The following is a 23,188-nucleotide window of genomic DNA, read 5'->3' as shown; positions in this document are numbered from 1 at the left end:
GATTCCTGGGGTTGGGGGCAGCTTGGTGGAATGGTGGATAGAGTGGGAGGATCTGAGTTCAAATTCAGCCTCAGATACTTACCCGCTGTGTGACCCTGGGCAAGTCACTTAACCTGTTTGCTTCAGTTTCCTCAAACCATTCCACTTTTTTTTTCCATTCCACTATCTTTGCCAAGAAAATCCCAAATGGGATCACAAAGAGTTGTACAAAACTGAAACAATGCAGCAACAGGATTCCTAGGAAGGAAGATGAGCCCTACATTCCAAGCTTAGAATTCTGGGTCCTGCATTCCAAGTCATTTTGTGAGCCAATAACAGCTAACATTTCTGTTGCATTTACTTGTATCCCACATAAGCTCTTTAAAATTATTATCTCATTACTATATGCCAGGCCCTAAGTGCTTTATTATCTCATTCCTATATGCCTGGCCCTAAGTGCTTTATTATCTCATTCAATCTCACAACAACCCTGGGAGGTAGGTGCTATTATTATCCCTATTTTACAGATGAGGAAACTGAGCAAACAGCTGTGGTGCAAACTGCACAACAAAGGGACATCTGGGTCCCAATCCTAATACATAAAACTCTCTACCCCCCAGCCCCCGACCCCACCCCACCACGTTCCTCGCGCCATGTTTTTCATTCTTGATCGCTACCGTTTGATGCAACCCAGGATGGAGGGAAGAAGCTTGGGCAGTGGATGGGGATTGTTTTAAGCAAGCAAGTAAGGTGGCAAATAGTCATCCAGGCCAAGGTCCCGCCCCACGGGAAAAGGCCCCGGCCGCAGGAAGGCTTTCACACAGAGGTGGGCAAGGGGTAGGTGGGTGAGTAGGCGTGGAGGGGGAGGGAGTGCTGCAGTCCCCCTCCCGGGCGCCAGGGGGTGTGAGAGTGAGGGCTTCCCCGGCCTCCTCCTCACCCCACCCCACCTCGCCCAGCCCCCTAGGCCCTGCCCAGCCCAGCCCAGTCCCCACTGCGAGCCCGCGCTCCGGGCCGAGGCTCCGCGAGCATGGGGGAGAGGTACGCGGCGCTGCAGCGGGGGCAGATCCACCTGGACTACATCCAGACCAACAGGTGAGCTGCCGGTCGGGGCGCTGGGGGAGGGGCGCTGGGGAGGGGCGCTGGGGGAGGGGCGGGGCCGCCTTCCCTGGAAGAATCTGGGGTTTTCACGCGAATAACCCTCTCACCCCCTGACCCCCACCGCCCAATCCTCACCCCAAAACTCCTGGTTTTCTGAGCTGGGAACGGCCCAGTGGGGGCCCTCCCTCAAGTAACCGCCCTTCTCCTAGTCATTTAATTATTTTTAAGACTAGTTTAGGTCAGCAAGCCCCCATCCCCACGCCAGGTGTTACCTGGCGTGTGCAGAACCCCTCACCCCATCCCCCCCACCCCAGTTTCCCCCGGGGTTTCCTGCGTCTCTCCTTAGGGTGCTGATAAACCCCCACAGACTGAGGCCTTTTTCTACTAGATTTTGGGGTACCTTGGAGACCCCCTCATTTTAGAGGTGAAATTGGGGTCCAGAGCCATTATCCTTATTTTACAGATGAGGAAACTGAGGCAGAAGTAAAGTGACTTGTCCAGGGTCACACAGCTAGTAAATATCTGAAATTGGATTTGAATTCAGGTTTTCCTAACTCTGGGCCCAGCACTCTACTCACTGTGCCACCTAGCTGCCCTAAATGACATTATATTGGTTGAGGGCCCTTGGCCTTAGGGATAGCTGATGATGAAGATATATGTTGGGTTTTTTTAAAATCCCAAGTGTATGTGATGTACTACATAGTTGGAGAATAGTAACATTGCTTTTGTTGGGGATTTTTTTAATAGAGATAGTAAGCAGAGAAAATGGGACTAGATAATAGTCTTTCTCTGCTTAATTCTGGCTGCTAATGCTTTTATTCTGCTTTTTCCCCCTGCTTTCAATCAATGGTTTGATAACTGAGTAAATTAAAATGACAACAGCCTCAGGAAAAAAATCAGATGTAAATTCACTTCTTCTTTTCTACCTAAAGTAAATTTTTAATGGAGGCATATATCAGTAGGGAAACTCCAGCATTATTTTGCCATGATCATTTCATTCGTAGTAATAGTACACCCCAGCTTACACAATCAATAGGCTTCCAAAATGTTGGCCAAAACCTTTTATCTTTTAATATTACCGAAACATTTATCTTTTAATTTGAATTAAATTTGAATTTTATTTTAAATTACCGGAAGAGCTCATTGCTTGGAGAAGTCATGGTGTAATGGACAGAATGCTGGTCCTGGAATCAGAATGGTATAGGTTCAGATCCCACTTTAGGATTTCTCTGAACCTCAATTTCCTTATTGGCAAAATGAGGATAATAATATCATCTAGCCTATGCAGTAGTATTTGGGTACTTCTTCTTATTTGAGAATCCCATCACACTGCTGAAATACGGGTTTGAAAGCAACCCTCTTGGAATTCCAATCAATCAATCAACATTTATTAAGCACCTAATATGTGCCAGGCCTTGTTCTAAGTGCTGGTTCCGCCAGGGAAAGTGTCCAGATGTCTTGGCAACAACAATAACAACAATAATAGTAATGATAACTAACATTCACATAACACTATGTATCAGGTACTGTGCTAAGCACTTTATAATCATTTCATTCGAGCCTCACAACAACCTTGGGACATAGGTGCTGTTATTATCCCTGTTATTCAGCCAGCTGAGCCTCAGCTCTGAAGGACTCTTGAGCTTTGAGATAAAGGAAGCAACCCCAAGTAAGTCAACTGAGCTGTCGGTGCTGTTTACATCCCCCTTCCCCCATATGTAAAGTTCTCCTCTGACCTTTAAAGCCATGGATAAATATTAGCTGTTACTATTTTTGTAAAGCAAGTGATCCTATTTTAGCTTAAATCTGGATTTTCACAGATCAGGTTTGCTAAAAGTGAGAAACCTCTATTAAACTTGCAGGTGCTTATATAAATGTGAAGTGGTATTATTATTATTATTATTGTTACTAATTATAAGCCAGTGTGGTATGATGGATAAACGAGTGGTATTGAAGTCAGGAAACTCTTTACTTTCCTCTTCATATGTATGATGGCTTTGTGATTATGAGTAGATCACTGAACATCTCAGTGCCGAAGCCAGCTCTTTAAGGCTGTAAATTGCAAAAGAGATGCTGATCTGCACTGGGGAAGGGAGTTTCCACATCCAATAGTTCCCTTTGCCAATAAAATCACAGGTCTGGCCCAAAATTATTATTATTAACTTTAGTAGTTACTTTTAACAAAGATCTTAAAGCTGCCTTTACCTTAGGGGCCTTTCCACCCCCATCTATGAGATACACTTAAAAGCTAGTATAAGCATATGCTTTAAAGTGAATTTTAAGTTACATGCATAATTTCCTATGAGCTGATACAATTTGGAATCTCTGCGGTGTTGTAGGTAATCTTTTCAGCTGTACAAATGAGCCGATGATTATTTAAATGAGCCCCTCTAGCTTCTAACCACCTCTGCCTAATAGGCATGAGAAAATTACATTGAAAACCTTTCCTTAACGCTGATTTCTGGCTCTTGATTGAAATGCCTGGACCAGTAAATGAAAAAAGGCAAATACAGGACTGTCAGTACTCAGAGTTCACCTATACAGAGCTGATTAAAGATTCTAAAATTCTAAAATTGGGAATATTTTCTCTATGTAGCTTCTACAGTAGTGGGCATCATCAAGAGAGTGACCCCAGACAGTGATTTAAGGAGATATTTTAAAAGCAGGTTTTTTTCCCTTTTTTTCTGCCTCAGAAGTTGTAAGGATTCCAGGATAAGTATAGCTTATCAGGGCAAACAGGAGCACCCCCTTTCATTTGCTGTAGCAGCAGATGGTACCTCTTGGCTATACAGAAATGTGCTTGTGGGCCTTTAATCCTTAGTCTTCTTCAGAAACTAGCCTGTTTTAAATCAAATTTTAATAAACAACTCACTAGACACATTATAGAGTGTTTATAAAGCATTTTGCAAACTTTAAGGACTATGTATGATAGCCACTCTGTCCCTTCCCCCACAATGTCTCTGTTTTACAAAGAGCTGACCGAATCATTTTGCTAATCTATTCTTATCCTGGGACTCTTAATGTAGGGTGTCTACTTCAGAACCAGTACAACTCAGAAAAACCTGTCTCCAGAATAATTTTTTAATAGGTTAGCTGTGTGGGCCTGGATGAATTGCTTCTTTGCTATTTTTCATGTGTGTCCACAAGGGTTATGACCCTTTCTCATCATGTCCTGGCTGTTTTATCATTTACCTTCTTTGTATTCCATCAGCACAACTCACAGCTTCCTTTTTGGAGCCCTTGCTGAATTACTTGACAATGCAAGGTAAGAAATGCTTGTGAACTTAAGTTTGTTGAGGGAAATTTATGACGTAAATCCAGTGTTGGTGGACTTAAAGATGATGATGTGATCATTTCTCCTAGGCATCGCTGCAGGGTTATTCACTGTAATATTTAGACATTGTCAACAGCCTTTCTCCAGTCCATTGTCCATCCAGCTTACAAATTGATACTCCTAAAGCGCAGGTCAGACCATGTCCATCCTCCGCTCAGGAAGCCTCACTGGCTGCATGTTGCTTGCAGAATTAAGTACACTCTTCTTTTGGCATTTAGAGTCCTTAATAATCTCTTTACAACCTGGTGTTTTCAAACTGACTTTACATCAGTTTCCCTTACAAATTCTGCTACAACTAAACTGGCTAACTTACTGTTTTCTTTCTGTGATGTTCCATCTTCTGTCTGTGGGCCTTGGCACAGACTCTGCCATGCCTAGAGTGCTCTCCCTTCTTGTCTCTGGCTCTTGGAACCCTTACCTCCTTTCAACTCATTTCGAGTGCTACCTTCTACAAATGGTCTTGCATCTTCTTCTCCAAAAAGTCTCTATCTTCCTTCCATTCTAACTTCCTTCCTTCCTTCCTTCTTTTCTTCCTTCCTTCCTTCCATCCTCACTCTCTCCCTTTCTTCCTTTCTCCCTCTTCCCTTCTTTCCTTCCTTTCCTCCTCTCTCCCTTCCTTTCATTTAAATATATGTATGTATCTTAATACATGTGTATATGTATACATATATAAATTATATATAATGTGTGTATGTGTGTGTGTGTGTGTGTGTGTGTACACATACTGTTTGAATTCAGCCTCAGACATTTACTAGCTGTTTGACCCTGGGAAGATCACTGAACCTTTGTCTACCTCAGTTTCTTCAGCTGTAAAATGTTGAAAATAATAGCACCAACCTTACAGGGTTGTTGTGAGAATCAAATGAGATACCTCTAAAGTGCTTTGTAAACCCCCAAAATGCTATATAATAATAACATTATTATTATTACTTATTCAGGTTTGTGTTGTTTTCCCCAGTAATATGTAAGCTCCGTGAGGGCAGGACTGTTTAACTTTTTATTCTGTATCTCCAGATCCTAGCAAAGTGTATGGTACGTAGCAGGTTTTTAGTATATGCTTGAGGATTGAAATTGAATAAAGAAAGCAACAGAGCAGAGAATGTGCTTCATGTGAATTTGTCACCAAGGTGAATTGGCTTTCTCTTTGGGTCTAAAATCAAGAGAAGCAGACATTTATTAGGATGTCTCTACAGTGAGATACTTATCCATTCCAGAAATATTTTTAGGTATTTTTATGCAGCTAGATAGTAAGGGGCAGGGTGAACACCCCCCCCCCCCATTTGATTCTCAGAGCTCTTGATCTTTTGTCAATGATAAAACTCAAATGTGACAGTTGCCCATGAAATGTTGACAGATCAGCATATTGCCCTCTATGGAAGATTCATAGGAGGACTCTGGAAGAGAGTGATGCTGTCAACTTTGTGCAGCTCTGCCTTACTTAAATCTAATTCAAGACGTGATGTCATTGGTCCTCTTGGAAAATGAAGGACAAACCACAATGACAATATGCAAGTTAATCTGTTACGCTCTAGAGAGATGAAGGACTACAAAGGTAAATAGGACAAACTCCCTGCTTTCAAGCAATTTGCCATCTAGTATGAGAGATAAGAAGTTATTATTATTTTGATTTGTACTTGCAGTTGGGGAGTCCCCGTTATAAAGGCTTTTATCACTGTTGCATTAACTGGTTGTAGGTGGTGCTCATCAATTGGGGAATTACTGAATAAGTTATGGTAGTTGAATGTAATGGAATACCATTGTGCTGTCAGAAATGACAAGAGGGATAGGTCCTGAGAAACCTGGGAAGACTTTTATGAACTGATGCAGAATAAAATGAGCAGGAATAATTTATACTGTAACAGCAACATCATAAATACAAATGCCTGTGGAAGATCTGAAGATCAAGACAATTATCAACTAAGATTCTGGAAGACTGATGGTGATCTGTGCTCCCTACCTCTGCCAGAGAGGTGATTGATTGAAGATGCAGAATGAGACATATGTTTTTGGAGATGGACAATGTAGGAATTTTTTTTTTGCTTAGCTGTGCATATTTTTATAACAGTTTTGTTTTTCATATTTTCCTTTAAAGATGGGGGTTAGGAAGGAAGGAAAATAAATACTTGTTTAATTGAAATTTTTTTAAAAAATAAAAGACAGGAAGAATTTAACTTTAAAAAACTGATCTATAACTTAGCATCTTAGAGAGTTGTCTGTAGGCTACAGGGAATACCTGTTCAGTGTCATACAGCTACTCTTTTAGAGGCACAACTTGAACCCAGGCCTTCCTGACTCCAGGGCCATTTTTATATACTATGTCACACTTGCCTTTCCACAAATTTATAACACAAAAATAGAATTTGTTAAGTGCATAAGTGAGGTACAAAGAAGATAGATGCACTTTCAGGGGAGGGAAAGGTCACTTCTGATTGGTGAGGTTACAGAAGGCACTTTGGTAAAGGTAGCTTTTGAGCTTACCTTTAGAGTTTCAGTGAACAGAGATGGTAGGAAGGACATTCATTCATTCAATAAGCATTTATTAAGAGCCCATTAGGTGCAAGGTTTTGTCCTAAGCGTGTGGTAGGGATGCAAATATAAAACAAACATCAGTGCTTGCCCTCAAAGAGCTTACATTGTTCTGTGGAAATGCAACTTTTACACAAGTAAAGAGGAACAAAATAATGTGAGGAGAGAGAGAGAGTACTAACAATTAGGGGGCTTCAGTAAAGGCTTTCCGGACACAAGTATCAACATGAGAAAAGTCAGAGGAGTTTACAACAAATGTGTTCTATGCAGGGTATGGCAGGTAGTTCTCTTTGGCAGAGGCTTACAGCGTGGGAAGGAGCATAGTATAATAATAATAGCTTAACATTTATATAGAACTTACTATATACCAGCCACTGTGCTAAGTGCTTTACAAATATAAATGCATTTAAATCTTCACAACAACCCTGTAAGGTAGGTGCTGTTATTATCCCCATTTTACAGTTGAAGAAACTGTGGCAAACAAATATGAAGTGACTTGCCCAGAGTCACACAGCTAGTAAGTGGCTGAGGCTAGATTTGAACTCAGGTCTTTCTGACTCCAGGCCAAGCACTGTATCTACTGTGTATTTATGTGTATCTGTATACATAAATGTATTTATGTGTGTTGACACTCAGTATGTATGTAAAATACAGCCATATAAACATACACAAAAGGGAAAAAGGGGTGAGGGAGATGGAAACAAGAATCAGAATATAGAATAAAAATGATTTTATTTTTTTACTTCATTTGCATACCTAGCACATAGCATAATGCCTGACACATAAGGACGTAACGAATGTTAATTGACTCATTTAGCTGAGGCAAATATAACCTCTGTCCCAGGAATAAACTGGAAAACTAGATTTCAAGAGTTAAAGGAAAGGTAGTATAACAGAGAGATAAGGTCAGTGTCTCTCCAACTCAAGGCCCCAGCAACTCACCTAGAAAATGTTAGCTATTCTGTAGTGGAGTAGCTCATTACAAAAGTATTTATAACTGGGCATGGTAGCACATGCCTGTGATCTTTGTTATTTGGAAGGCTGAGGCTGGTAGATTGCTTGAGTTTAGGAGTGCTGAGCTGCAGTGGACTGAAACTGATGGATATCTGTACTGTCTGGCCCCAGTTTGGTAAGATCCCTTTGGCAGGTCCAAGCTTCTGTGTTGATCAGTAGTGGGATCCCTGTACATCTAGCATGGATGAGATGAGATGATCAATGTGAAACAAACAAAAAGCTAAAGGTATTTATATATTTTAGAGTTGAATGGACCACTTAATGTCATTCCCCTGTAATCCCTGCCCTGCAAAAGCCCTGTCCTCACGTACCTCCTATCCTCTTCAAAGCCCCATCTGTTTATCTGGTATATTAAATATTGCCTAGATCTGTCTGGTGTGGTAATTCTGCGTTGTCTGGCCAGTAAAGAATAGTTGGATACTTTAGACATTTCATTAGATTTTCCTAATTTAGTAAAGATAAGTCTTCCTTTTACAACAGCAGAGTTTGCCACTTGTTTCAAAATATTCAGTAGTTTATTGAAACCTTCCATCCCTAATCTTCTTTTATTCTGTCTCATAATATCAGCTGCAGTTGCTTTTTAAACAGATTTCAATGCTGTACCACATGAGGTTGAAGAAATTGTTTGGATGAAAGCCAGGGAATTCTATTCTTTTTAAAGGGTTCTGGTAAAATTGCATTGTTTTAGGGACTTGAGTACTGAAGTAAGAATTACAGCTGCCTGTAACAAGCAGACACCATGGTTGAGTCTGGTTACCCAGGCCTGTACTGAGTTTACAGGGAGGCTGAGGCTAGTGGGTTGTTTGAGTTCTGGAGCTCTGAGCTGTAATGGGTTAAGCCACTGGGTGTCCAAACTGAGTCTGTCATCTACACGATAAGCCCTTAGGAGTCAGGGGGTACCAGGCTGCATAAGGAGTGGCATACTGGCCCTCAAACAGAGAAACGTCTGTGCCAGTCAGTAGTTGGATTAGGGCTGAGTGACTACTGAACTTCTGGCTTGGGCAAGGTAGGGAGAACCAGTCTCAGAAATAAAAAAAAAAAGATACCAAATTATAAATATAGTGAGGAATAATGTAGCCTCCTCATTTTGGTTTCAGCAACCTTATTTATTATTCCAGGCTCCTCAAATTCCACTCTGAGGGAGATTTGCTAACAGGTGATGACAAGAACGCAGCTATGCATAGTCAGATGTGTTGGATACAGAGAAAGCAACTAGTTTTCATTTAGTTGATGTCTCGGGTTCTTGGAAGGCATGGAAAACAAATCTGAAATTTTCCAAATAGGAATCAATATTAGTGGCTCCCAAGAATGACTAAAAAGTATTATAAAGATTTATCAGAAAAATTCCCCCACAAATCATGTCAAATTTCCCACCACACAGCCTTTAGTCCAGTGTCTGGCACGTGGTAGATGTTTAATAAATGCTTGTTGAAGATAATGCAAGTGACACAATAATTATTTACATATAAATTGAAGGTTAGCTTTTTTGTTTGTTTGCTTTTATCAATGTTTCTTAATTGCAGAAATCTTTGCATTTTAAACCTATAATTTCTGGGTTTTGTCACTCTGGCAATGGAAAGTCAAAATATTGATATTAATTAAGTTTCTTGATCTGTTATGCTGCAGAACCTAGAAACTATTGAAGTGTCATTACTGTGAGTCTTTTGTGAAATCACAAACATTCTTAAGGGGAGAGTTTCCTGCTTGAAAGGCTTCTGGCACCTTTTGAGACTGCTGCCTTGTTCCTTAGCTTCAGTGCTCATTTTGTTTGAAAAAGCATAAGCATCGCTCTAGGCTGATCTCCTGAGCTAATATCTTTAGTTTTGTAATTTGTGATGCTGTTCTTTATTTTGGTGGGGTGAGTGATTTTTAAAAAAGTTGAGGGGGGAGTTTGAGTTAATTTTTAAGAATTAAAAAACATTGTGAGGCAGCTGGGTGGTGCAGTAGATAGCACACCAGCCCTGGAGTCAGGAAGACCTGAATTCAAATGCAGCCTCATACACAAAACACTCACTAGCTATGTGACTGAGCAAGTCACTTTACCCCAATTGCCGCACCAAAAACAAACAAACAAACAAAAAGCATTGGAAATTTGTGTCACCTGAAACGTATGTGTATATGTGTGTGTTTTTATGTATTTTAGATATTAAAAAGATCTCATTTAGAAAATCAGAAATTGTGGAGGCTCTCTTACCTCCTAGTAAGGTCAAGACTACTCAACAAGAAGTAGAAGAAATCTCCATAGTTTTTGCCTCATCCTTTTTTAGGTATACTGAGAAGATAACTAGCAGAAGTGTGGATCAGAGTCATTCACCCTGAATTGATCTCTACCATTCTTAGAGAGATACTCGCCCTTTAAATACCTTGCTAGTGCCCTGTGTCAAGCCCAAATCATAGAAGGAAGGGTTCTCAGAGGCCATCTGGTCCAAATCAGACCTGAAAAAAGAATCCCTTTCGACATCCATGACAAGTGGTAATGTAGTCTCTACTTAATGACTTTCAAAGATAGGCTGTCCTGAAGTAGGTCACTTTTGGACAGCACTGATTATTAGGAAGCCTTTCCTTGCATCAGGCCTATATCTAATTCTGCAACTTTCACCTATCTTTGGTATTCATGCCCTAGGAAGCCAAGAAAATTCCTCGTGGTAGTACTTCACATACTTGATCTCATGGTTCCTAGCTCTAAATATACCCAGTTCTTTCAGCATATCTTCAAATGTCATAGTCTCTAGGACTCTCATCTTCCTAGTTTACCATCCTTTAGGCATGTTTCAGTTTGTCAATTTCCCTCCCAAATATGGCACCCAGAACTCAATCCCACACACCAAATGTAGTCTGACAAGTTCAGAGTACATAGTAAGTAGGACTATGTTTACATCATCTCCACTTTCAAATTTATCCTTCTCCTCTCCCCTACTCACTCCCTTGGAAATCATCTTTTGTAACTCAGATTGAGTGTATGTGTCATGTATACATATGTATATGTACATACATATGTACGTATACATATGTACACACACATACACACTGAATCTCTTCAAAGAGATGCATTTTCTTGACTCTTCCCCTGGGTCGATTGCTCAGTATAATTATCTAGGATTCAATTTGTGTTTGTTCTTTCTTTTTATAGTCATTAAAACCTTATGTTATAGAAATGCTTGTTTTATTCCATAAATTAAAAATAAAGTGAATTTTTTAAAACCCTCAAGTATTTTCCACATGTATTGTTATCCCATTCTGTACTTGTACATTTGAATTTTTTGAACCCAAGAATACAAGCTTACATAAAACCCTATTAAATTTCATCATACCAGATTGAATCTGTCATCTTAGATTCCTCAGACATTTTTAGACTTCCAGCATATAAGCTATTCCTTCCACCTTTTATAATCATGCCATTTATGACTTTATCCAATTCACTAATAGAATGTAAGCTCCTTGAGAGAAAGAACTAGTTCATTATTTTCTTTGTATTCCCAACAACTAGCAAAGTAACAGGCACACAGTAAAGGCCTAATAAATGCTTGTTGATTGTAAGCTCCTTGAGGGCAGGGACTGTCTTTTGCATCTTTTTGTATCCCTAGTGCTTAGCACAGTGCCTGACACATAGTAAGTGCTTAATAAATGTTTATCGACTGATGAAAATGGTGAAGATAGATTCCTTGGTATCCAATAGAGATCTGTCACCATGGTGACATCAATCCATTAATCACTACTATTTGGGTACATTCAGTCATTTCCTAAAACACCTAATATGCTATCCTCATCGTCATCATCATCATCATCATCTAGTACATCTTTCTGTCTTATCCACAATGGTTCTGTGAAAAGAATTTGTCAAATGCCTTCTTGAAATCCATTTTTATGATACCAATGGCATTCTCCTGACCTACTATGCTAATAACCCTGCCAAGAAAAGAAGTGAGATTAGTTAGCAAATGACTGCTTGGTGTTTTTCTCCTTTTATTCAAGCAAATATTCATATAATCTAAAAATTAAAAGGGTTAAGGGTCAGAATTCCACAATCTTGAATCCGTGATGCTAAGAGTAATTCTTGAACTCAATTCTCTTCAAGCCCCTTTAGTTGAACTCAGTATAACCATACTCCTCTGTTTCCCAAAGTTTAGGCATTTGGAGACTTTTTGACATTGATAATATCCAAGTGAACAGAGGTCTTACCAGGAAAATAAACTAACAGTAAAAAGCCTTTTAGAAATTGTTTGAAGCCATTGAAGTGAACTTCTCTACATTTTTGATTTTTGATAATGGGTTATAATTATTGTACATCAGTAGTTCAGTTTGACTTTTCCCTTTTCTTTAGTATGCATTCTACCTTTAAAAGGAATAATATTTCTGTATTGTTTCCAGAGATGCAGGGGCTACAAGACTTGACGTGTTTTCAGGTGAGCAGATTTTTTAATATACATATATATAGATATATAGATATATATATACTTTAAAAGTGATTGTATGCATGTTTTCTTACATCCGTCTTACTCTCTGAATTAAAAGTGTATCTTGTATATTTTGGAATGCAGTTTAAGTGCTTTGTGACTTCATTAATCCTGCGGGGAACCAGGGCAAGAAATATGTATTTATGGGGGTCCGGTACCCACTGGAAGTACTATTTGGTGAATTATTTTTTCCAGAATTCTTTAATAGCCTCTAGATATTCTAGGCCATTGAACTTAACTACCATAAAACAACACTTGAAACTCACATAATACATAAACTTAATTGTTCTTCACTATTAAACAAGCATCTTATTTCTCCCAATGCATCAGAATTTAAAATTACATAGGGGAATGTGCAATATGAGATGGTTTTGTTTGGGGAAATATAAAACTTCAAACTAAAAACACTATTTTTTTATCTCATTTTCAGTCAGCAAATATATAACGAATATGATAAAGCAGAATATTAGTAAGTCCATGGCCTATAGAATTAATTCCTATAAAGCTAGGTTATTTATGCAGATGGAGTAGATGATAAAAGCACTTTACTTCTATCCCTAGTCAGACATCTTACCAACGTGTGTATGGTGGGGGTGAAAGGGGTATGAGAAAGCAGATGAGAAAGGCTGTGCAGATGCTTAAAAATCTATCTAATGGGATCAAAGGATGTTCATCTGTTCTGTTGCTTCCTGGTGCATCTAGGAAGCACGATGTTTACACTGGTCAAGACCTGAGTTCAGATGTGGCTTCAGATGCTTACTAGCTGTGTGCCCTTAGACAAGTCACTTAACCTCTGTTTGCCTCCGTTTCTGCAACTGTAGAACAGGGATAATAATAGCACCTATCTTGCAGGGTTGTTGTGAGGATCACATGAGATAATATTTGTAAAACATTTAGCACAGTGCCTGGCATATAGCAGGTACTATGTAAATGCTTATTTTATTTCCTTCCCTCTTCTCTTCCCCTTTCTAGTACTCTATCCACTGAATAATCTAGCTCTTTAAAGCACTATAAATACTGGCTGTTATTATTATAATAATAAGTCATTATCATCATTTTATGCTATCATTGGATTTATACCGTAGTCTGCTTGTACCCATTGTAAATCTCTACATTGCCCTTTGGATTACCTAGAAAACTGATCCTTTAGAGATTATAATGTCCCAATATTTGCCACTGTATAACAGCATTTGAAGAATATTTCTGTTGAAAGTATGAGTCTTTGCATTGGGGAACAGTTTGGAAATATTAAAAAGCACTGTGTAATTTCCCAAATGCAATTTTAGCTTGCATTCTTCTTCCTATTTAATTCTGGCTGTAACATAAAACCTGTTTTTAATGTGTGTCCCAAATATATGTAATGACACTGTCAATGAATTGACCATCCTAATACTTGTCACAGTCTACACAGAAGGCATTTTTCATCCATTTAGTTTTTTCCTCGATGATGATCTCTTTTGAATAATTATGGCTCTCATAGAGGATACCCTGTAGTGTTATGGTAAAATCACCACTTTGAGATCTACAAATAAGAGCTTATAGGATACCTCCTCATCTGTAGGGAATCTCCTTGCCACCTGGATCTTCTAAAAGCCGTTCTCCACAACATTGACAAACACTTTTGGCTAACTCCCCATTGAACTTGTATGGGAAATTCCTTATTGGAAAAAAAAAGTTTTTTTGGTCATTAAAAAATAAACATTGGGGGGCAGATAGGTGGTGCAGTGGATAGAGCACTGGCCCTGAAGTCAGGAGGACCTGAGTTCAAATTCGGCCTTAGACCAACCTCTTGACACTTACTAGCTGTGTGACCCTGGGCAAGTCACTTAACCCCAATTGCCTAAAGAAAAACAAACAAGCAAACAAACAAACAAAAAAAACATAGTGGGTCATCAAAAAATAAACATTAGGAACTTGTATTCTTGCACCTTTCAGCCAAAGTAAAAATGTGGTCTGCTGTAGAGATACCTTTGTGAATACCTGCCCGTTCCTTGTTCGTATTTGTGTCAAGGTAACCTTTCATTCATATCTATTTCATTTTCATAAACATTTTATAAAAGATGAAAAGGTAGGTCTACGAGTCAGTAGTTATTGATGTTCCTCCAGTTACTTTGGGGGGACATTAATGTCCTTGATTCTTTTCACTCTGATGCTGTCTTCTTTTACCTGAATTACTTTCAGAACCAATCTCGCAGTACTTTCAAGATTATGCCTCTTCCAGCATCAATTAACTGTTTTTGGTCTGTTTAAACCCTCCCGCCTGATTTTGTTATCTTGAGTGTATATTAATCTTCCTAAAATAGTACTTTCATCTCATCAATCCATGACTCAGAAACATCCATATTATCTACCTGATCAAGTCTAAACTTCATTTGTCTTTTGAAACACTTCCATAATCTGACCCTAACCCATTTACCCAATTTTTATTTCCTACTACTGAGTTAGATCAGTTCATAACTCCACCAATAATGCGTTAGTGTCCCAGTTTTTCTACATCCCCTCTAACATTTGTCATTTTCCTTTTCTATCATATTAGCCAATCTGATAGGTGTGAGGTGGTACCTCAGAGTTGTATAATTTGCATTTCTCTAATCTGGAGTGATTTAGAGTGTTTTTTTAATATGACTATAAATAGCTTTGATTTCTTCTCCTAAAAACTGCCTGTTCATATCCTTTGACCTTTTACCAATTGGGGAATGACTTGTATTCTTATAAATTTGACTCAGTTGTCTATATATTTGAGAAATGAGGCCTTTATCAGAGAAACTTGCTGTAATTTCTGCCCCCCCCCATTTCCCTGCTTTCCTTCTAATCTTGGCTGCATTGGTTTTGTTTGTACAACCCATTTTTAATTTAATGTAATCAGAATTATCCATTTTATATCCCATAATCCATCCACATTTTATCACATGAATCTTTGATTATGTATTTTAATGGCATGAATGGTGGAAGGAGAGCTAGATTTAATTCAGAAGACCTAGGTTCAAAGCCCAAATTCGCTGCTTCGTAATTATGTGACATTGGACAGTCACTTAACCTCTCTCTGTCTCAGTTTCTTTATCTGTGAAGTGAGAGTGTTGAATTAAATGAACTAGCTCTAAACCAGGAGCTCCCAAATTTTTTTGGTCCCTATTTCCCTTGGCTTTTGATAAATTTCTATACCCTTAATTCAACATAAAAGGAAACTGATTGTATTGTTTGCCATGCATATGCACATAAAAATAAATTAACCAATTTCAGTAGGAAAATATAGTAACCAAATATTCCCTGTGCCCCCTTGACAAGCTTCTTTTACCTCCTTGGGGTAGGGGTATCCTAGGTTAGGAACTCTTGCTCTAAATCTTGTGATTAAAGGAATATAAGGAACATTCTCCATTTCCAACCAAATCGTATTAGTCCTTCAAGGTTCAGCTCAAAGTCTACCAATTCTTTGACTCTATGAAAGAAAGACTATGAAATCTTTCTTAATAATTGGTTTCAAATTGCTCTCTCCCTGAAATCCTTAAATGCATTTATTTTTGAATCACTGGGTTTGAAACTTATCATAACTTGTCTTTCAATATTAACTAACCCTTTAAATATAGACTAGGTGTGATTGTATATTAAGAATATTCAGTTTGAAGAATACTCAACCAGAACATCAGTTCCATTCAACAGGTATACAGCACATACCTGCTATGTGCAGAGGTATTGTGCTGGGTGTTGGGGACACAAAGAAACATAAGACAGAGCCTGTTTTCAGGGAGTTTGCATTCTACTAGGGGTGAGGATTATTCCAACAAGGATACTAATAGGGAAATGTAAGATAATTTGAAAAAGTAGGGAGTACTAGTAACTAAGGGGAATCAGGAAAGTGTTACCTGGGAAGTGGCACCTGACCTGAACCTTGAAGGAATCTTGGGATTCTAAAAAGTGTAAGCAAGAAGAGAAATGCTGCTTTATGGAGAACAGTATATGGAAAGGCATAGAAATGGGAGATGGGACATCAAGTTTAGAAAACAACTTGTGTGATTGGAATATGGACTGTGATTGGAAGTAATATGATAAGCGGGAACTAGGTTGTGAAGCGCCTTAAAATTTCAGGCTAAGGAATTTGTATTTCATTCTAGAGGAGATAGGGAGTCAGTGAGGTTTTTTGTGGATCAAAATGATGTAGACAAATCTGCGTATTAGGAATATTGATTTGCAGCTCTGTGGAGGATGGATTAGAAAGGGATAGGCTGGAAACAGGGAGACCAAGCAGGCTGTTAACAACAATTTAGGTAAGAAATGATGGTGGCCTAAATTTGAGTGTGAAAATAGGGAAGGGGGAGGGGTCGGTGTGAAAGATGTTGTCTATGGTAAACAGTTGGTTATGGGGATGAGTAAGAGAGAAAAGTCAAAGATGACTCCAAGATTGCAAACCTGGATGGTTGTCTCTTAATAGGGAAGTTTGGAAGAGGAAAGGGTTTTCTCAGGGAGGGGGTTGTGAGATATAATGGGTTCATTTTGGATATACTGAGTTGGAGATGTCTGTGGAAAATTCAGATAGGAAAGACCAACAGGAAATTGGTGATACAGATCTGGAGTTCAGGAAGGAGATAAGGGATGGAAGGATCCCTCACATATCACGCCATCTCTAAAAATATAAATATATATGTGTACATATGTGTGTACATATACACACATTTATCAATCACTAAATCTATCTGCCTGTCTATTTATAAATATATTTAGGAGTCATCAGAATAGAGATGATAATTTAACCCATGGGAGGTAATAGCATCATCAAGAGAGAGGTAAAGAGAGATTATTTATGTGTATCTAAGTCCAGCAAATGGTGGGGCTTATCTTTATATTATAGTTGTGCTTCTATTGCTTGAGATATTTTGGAAGCTTTTTTTTTTTTTCAAAAAACCTTCAGAGTTAGTTGATGAACTATCAATAAAATCTGCATAATGCTCTCTCTCTCTCTCTCTCTCTCTCTTGCTTTCTCTCTCTCTCTGTGTCTCTCTCTTTCTCTGTGTCTCTGTCTGTTTTTCTGTCTCTGTCTCTCTGTCTCTGTGTCTCTGTCTCTTTCTGTCTCTGTCTCTGTCTTTCTCTGTCTCTCTGTTTCTCTCTTTCTTTCTCTCTATTTCCATTCCTCTCCCCCACCTATAAATGTTGTTTTCTACTTTTGTACTTCGACTTGGCTCTCAGCAACTTGTCCTTTTCCAAAATTAAGATCCACTTTCAAGGATTTGCCACCATTAAGATATGTGAAGGAAGGCAGGGCTAGGTCAGAGGGTACTTGTAAATGAGGAGCCCCTAATATTGTGTTTAGGGAATAAAGGTGTACTTCCTGTCATGTAGTTATTTGGATATATGTTAAGGTATACCTAAAAAAATTGATTTCATTACTTTATGACAGAGATTCTTAACTTTCTTTGTGTCATGGATCCCTTTGGTTAAAGGGTTAAAGATAAAGATAAAGCCTGTGGATTCCATCTCAAAATGTTTTGCAATGCATAAAATAAAATACACAGGATTGTAATAGAAATGAATTATGTTGAAATACAATTCTCAATATATTTTTTAAGTCATGGACCCCAGGTTAAAAATATCTACATTGTGCTGACAAAATTGCTGATATAATTGTTAATATAATGACAGAAATTGTTAATACTGTACTTTGGATTGCCACTCCTTTAAATGTTCCTTGTAATGTTAGAATTTCAGTAAGGTCCTTGCATTCCTACTCTTAAGATATTTATTCTTTATTAGATTGAGCTAAACCACATGCTAGGTTCCCCCCCATCCTAATATTTTCCCTTGTGAGGGAACCTGGCTCAAGCTGGAGCCTTTGATGTCCTTGCCCTTTTCCACTAGGATTCATGACATGAAAGGCAAGACAGCCAGAATGAAGTGGCTTTCCTTGCTGGGATTGCCAAGGGCCACTAGGGTCAAGCTGGCCTTTGATGTCCTTGACCTTTTCCACTAGGATTCATGACATGAAAGGCACAACAGCCAGAATGAAGTGGCTTTCCGTGCCGGGATTGCCAAGGGCCACTAGGGTCTCATGACCGGGCCTTGCTACCTCATACTGTCTCTTCCTTCTTTCCTTCTAAAACTATAAAAACTTTTTCATGAGTTTCTTTGGTTGGGAAATCCACTGGATATCCCCTAGGGTGGCAGATTTGCTACCCTGTTATCTCAGTTAAAGATGCTTTATTCCTCAACTCATGGCTTTGATTTATTTTAGGACTTGACAGTGGTAATGTTTCAAACAAGATTGTGGGGTCTGTGTCTTAATTCTTCTGGTAGTTTTTTTCCCCCCTGAAAGCAGAATAAGAATGAAAACTCATGTTTAAATAATAATTTCCTCACACCCATCTTGTGTTGCAAGTAGTATGAGTTATCCCCATTTTGCAAATGAGGTTTTGAAAAGTTAAGTGATTTACCCAAGTTCACCCAGCTAGTAAGTTTTTCAGAACAGATAGAACCTGGTCTCATGGGCTATCTGCCGTGCCAAGCTGACTTTGTAGGAGATTATGAATTTGAATTGCACAAGGATAGCTTCTGTTTCTTTTAGAAGTTTTGGGTAAAATGGTGAAATTGAAGAGAATTCTGTAAGCCAATGGAAAAAGGTTATGAAGGGTCAGGAGAAGACACTTAGACCTATATAGAAAGGAGCTTAAGAGGAAAGAAGGAAAGGCATATGGACCAGGTCAAGTCAATATCCTTTGTTCAAATGGTTCAGGGTGGCTTCAGGGTCTGGTTTTTTTTTTTCCTACAGAGCAGTGTAGTTTCTGATTTATTTTGGTAACTTCTTAATGCTTTTAAAAATTTCTTTTCATTTTAATTTAATTCAGTGCTTTTGTATTCTAGCTACACCCTTGTTCTCCCCCTGCTGTTTCCATAAAATCACAGCCAAGTTCCCCAGAGCTCCATCATTGTGCCCCTGCTCAGTGTCACTCTTTGCTCCCGTGTTAGGACGAACATTAATCATACGAGCAGCATGACTTTCTAATGAACAAATTAAGCTTAATATTTATTAGTAATAGCTGCTTTCTCTTATAGTGGATAATGAAAAACTACAGGGTGGATTTATGTTGTGCTTCCTTGATGATGGATACGGAATGAGTCCTGGTAAGTTAATTATCTAGTTACCTAACTGGCTGTTACCATGAACAGTCAGAAAACCAATAAAAAAGCAAATTGAGCTCCATATGCAAAATCAGGTATTGAGTGTTATTCAGATGGGGGGTGGGGGGTGTATGGAAAAGCCATAGATTTGACTTTTCAGGTTTAAATATTTTGGCTGGCTTGATAAATTAATTCTAGCCATCTAACCTTATGAATTTGAATTGCACAAGGATAGCTTCTGTTTCTTTTAGAAGTTTCGGGTAAAATGTTTGGCCTTATAGGCCTGTGAGTTTTTTTCACTAAGTATTATATTTTTTTAACATTCATTTTAAAAATTTTGAGTTCTAAATTCTCTCCCTTCTCCCAGTCCCTTTCCCACCTATTGAGAAGACAAGCAATATAACAGCCATTATACATGTGAAATCATGCAAAACATATTTCCAGATTAGACATGTTCAGCATTATCTTCTGCATGAAGCCTCTTCTGTCCCCCCAAGTGTGAATACCTTTCAGGCCTATAAGGCCTGACATTCTGGTAGAAAAAAACCCTGAAATTTAGAAGGCACTCATTGCTATAGATATACTTTTACTTTGGCTTGAATTAAGTAGTGCCACCTAATGAATTATAAGAGTTGTTAATACCCAGCCTGACTCTAAGACTGACCCTGTAGGTACTGCTGTCGCTAGCCCCCAGGGCTAATTTCTAGTGCCTTTAGGTGGATTTTCCTTTTCTGCTTAACCATCAATTAGGAGTCACCTTGCCTTGTATCTTAGTGGTTAATTTTTTTTCTTTCATGTTCAGAGGAGTGATGGTTTCACTCCTAGCTTGCTAAGGGACTCACTTGCATTATCTTTACCTTATGCATACAAAACTGTAATTGAAGTCCAATGGGAACCCTGAGGCATTTGGATTCTCATCCATGGCCCTGGATCCATAACTTTGACTAGTGTAAAGCTTGGTGATATTTTTCTTGGTGTATTGAATTTTTCGTGGTTATTTTCCACGCATAAGGGGAAGAAACCCTCTGTCATTCATCAGATATGCCCCATAGCATAGAGGCCTTTCAGGGCCCTTTGAACTCCTTGCTTTCTTTTTGTTTGTATAGTCCAATGTTATTCATTAACAAGTGGGAAGATCCTATAATCCCAACCCACACATAGTATTTATGTGTGGATTCATATTCAGATTCTGGTTCTGTTGGCTTTTCCACAAAAAGACATCTTTGGGCCCTGGACTGTGTCGGTCAGATATTTACATCCATTAAGTCTCTCTCCTCATCTCTCCATAAATGTCAATCAGTCAATCAGCCAGCAAGAATTTATTAAGCACCTGTTCTGTGTCAGAGACTGTATTAGGAATAGGTGATACATATACAAAGAAGAAAATAATCCCTTTTCTCAAAGAGGGTACTAGAATTTAAAGGCACATATGGTCATTGTGATATAATGCTAAGAATGCTGATTCAGGAGTCAGAGGACCTGGGTTCAGATCCTTCCTTTGCTTGGTTACCTCTGTGACTGTAGGGATCTGAATGGGTCTCAGTGAATGGGTAGGAATAGAGGATCTGTCCCTGCCCTCTGTGGATCCTCAGTCTCAGACCTTGAAACACTGTCAGAACGTACCAAATCCCAGGCTTTCCATTTTCTCACAGTGTAGGTACAAGCACAAGGCTGCACTCAAGGCCCTAGAAGGCCACATGTGGCCTCAAGGCTGCAGGTTCCCCACCCTTGCTTTAGATCTTCCAAAAATGCTACCCTTCATATCAGGCATAACCTTGGTGGTGCAGTGGCTAGAGCACATGACTTGAAGTCAGAAAGACCTGAGTTTTAATCTAGCCTTAGACACTTGGTAGCTTTTTGACCCTAGGAAGTCACCTTAACCTCTATGTTTGCCTCAGTTTCCTCATCTATAAAATAGGGATAATAATGACACTGACTTCTCAGAGTTGTTGTGAAGATCAAATGAGATAATATTTGTAAAGTGCTTTTCAAACCTTAAAGTGCTATATAAATGCTAGCTTATATTATATTACATCATATCATATATTATGTATTACCCAGATCTCACAAATGCACAATGCATCATAGTCATACAACATACCCATTCTCTGACCCCCACTCTCCTTAGGATTAAATTTCATTTTGAAAGGGAGTAAGGCATACCAGGCTCCTTGCTCATTTCATAGAGAAGGAAACTAGAGCCCACAGGGTTTATTTGCTCATGTTCACACAATAAGAAGTAGCAGGGCTAGAATTTGAAATTTGGTCTTCCCTCTCCAAGTTAAGCACTCTTCCAATGACACCATTTTGCCTTTTTTTGTGTGTTATAAACATCACTCAGCTTGCAGTATAAATATACACATGGGCTAGATCAGGGGTGGCGAACCAGTGGCCCCAAGGCCACATGTGGCCCCCTGGGTCCTCAAATGTGGCCCTTTGATGGAAACTTCACAGGGGTTTTGGACTAGATCTTATTGGCAACATGCTTTAGCATCAACAGAGTTTTAACACTCTCTAAATTATATAGGACTATATTTAATGATTGGGGACAACTGTATGTAAGTGGTCTTCTTACATAGTTGTGTGCTTTTCCTTGGGATTCTCAACCTTAATATCATCATCCATATCTTGTTAGACTGATATGAGTATTCAAGAAGAATTATTCTTTTGTGTGAAGGTACAGAGAGTTAAAAATCAATCAACCATGTATTTATTAAGCGCTTACTATATGCCAAGCACTGTGCCAGGTGCTGAGGACATAAGTACAAAAAATGATTCCCTACTCATAGAGATCTTACATTGGGGATATAGCAAATATATAAATAAATATATGCAGCATAAATATAAAATAAAGATAAATATATATGAAGTGTGTAAATATAACATAGTTTGGGAGGAAAGGTATTCATACTTGGGGGACAGAAGAGGCTTCATGCAGAAGATAATGCTGAACATGTCTAATCTGGAAATATGTTTTGCATGATTTCACATGTATAATGGCTGTTATATTGCTTGTCTTCTCAATAGGTGGGAAAGGGACTGGGAGAAGGGAGAGAATTTAGAACTCAAAATTTTTAAAGTGAATGTCAAAAAAATATAATACTGAGTGAAAAAAACTCACAAATATTTGTTTTTGCTAGATAGATATTTAGATAAGATGTTTATTAAGCACTTAACTCTGTACCAGATAGTGAGTGATGAGAACATTTTTATTAATTTTCAAAATGAAAGGCAATTTGTGCACATGATATGTTGGGAGAAACAGTTTTGAAAAGAGAAAGGAAGAATCTTTATATTGTTTCATTATAAAAATTGTAAGGAGAAAATCAAATGAATATAAAGCAGTTTTAAAATACTGAAATCTTAAGAAACAAATTCATTCTTCATTTGATTCTAAAAATAGAATACCCACAATAGTAGAGCAATCTAGAATTGAAGAAAATATTGTTTTCTAACATCAAAAATGAAATTGTAGGTTGGCAGGAGAGTTTGTCAGGTAAGAGACAAAGATATCAGTTATGTTGATGAACCTGAATTAGATCAAATCTTGAGTGGCTAGAAAGGACATGATTTAGTAACATAGTAACAGACATTTATTAAACCCTTTCTGCTACAGAGCATTGTGTTAGGTCCTGAAAGAGATTCAAAATTAGGTAAGATAAGTTTCTTGACCTCATAA

General features: G+C 38.5%; 1 protein-coding gene across 1 annotated transcript in view; it reads left to right on the top strand.

Annotated features, from left to right (window-relative positions):
* The first annotated feature begins 995 nt into the window (after positions 1 to 995).
* MORC1 (MORC family CW-type zinc finger 1) overlaps positions 996 to 23,188 on the top strand; it is a 201,072-nt gene continuing 178,879 nt past the window's right edge. Inside the window, exons 1-4 of the mRNA XM_027867998.1 lie at positions 996 to 1,071; positions 4,289 to 4,342; positions 12,320 to 12,354; positions 19,444 to 19,512. Coding sequence (XP_027723799.1) covers positions 1,007 to 1,071; positions 4,289 to 4,342; positions 12,320 to 12,354; positions 19,444 to 19,512 — 223 coding nt within the window. The 5' untranslated portion in view covers positions 996 to 1,006. The remainder of the gene's footprint in view (positions 1,072 to 4,288; positions 4,343 to 12,319; positions 12,355 to 19,443; positions 19,513 to 23,188) is intronic.

Source organism: Vombatus ursinus, unplaced genomic scaffold (assembly GCF_900497805.2).
Source record: "Vombatus ursinus unplaced genomic scaffold, bare-nosed wombat genome assembly UNPS02001419.1, whole genome shotgun sequence".
NCBI lineage: Eukaryota > Metazoa > Chordata > Mammalia > Diprotodontia > Vombatidae > Vombatus > Vombatus ursinus.
The sequence above is the reverse complement of the archived record's forward strand: the minus strand, read 5'-3'. Positions and strand labels throughout refer to the sequence as shown.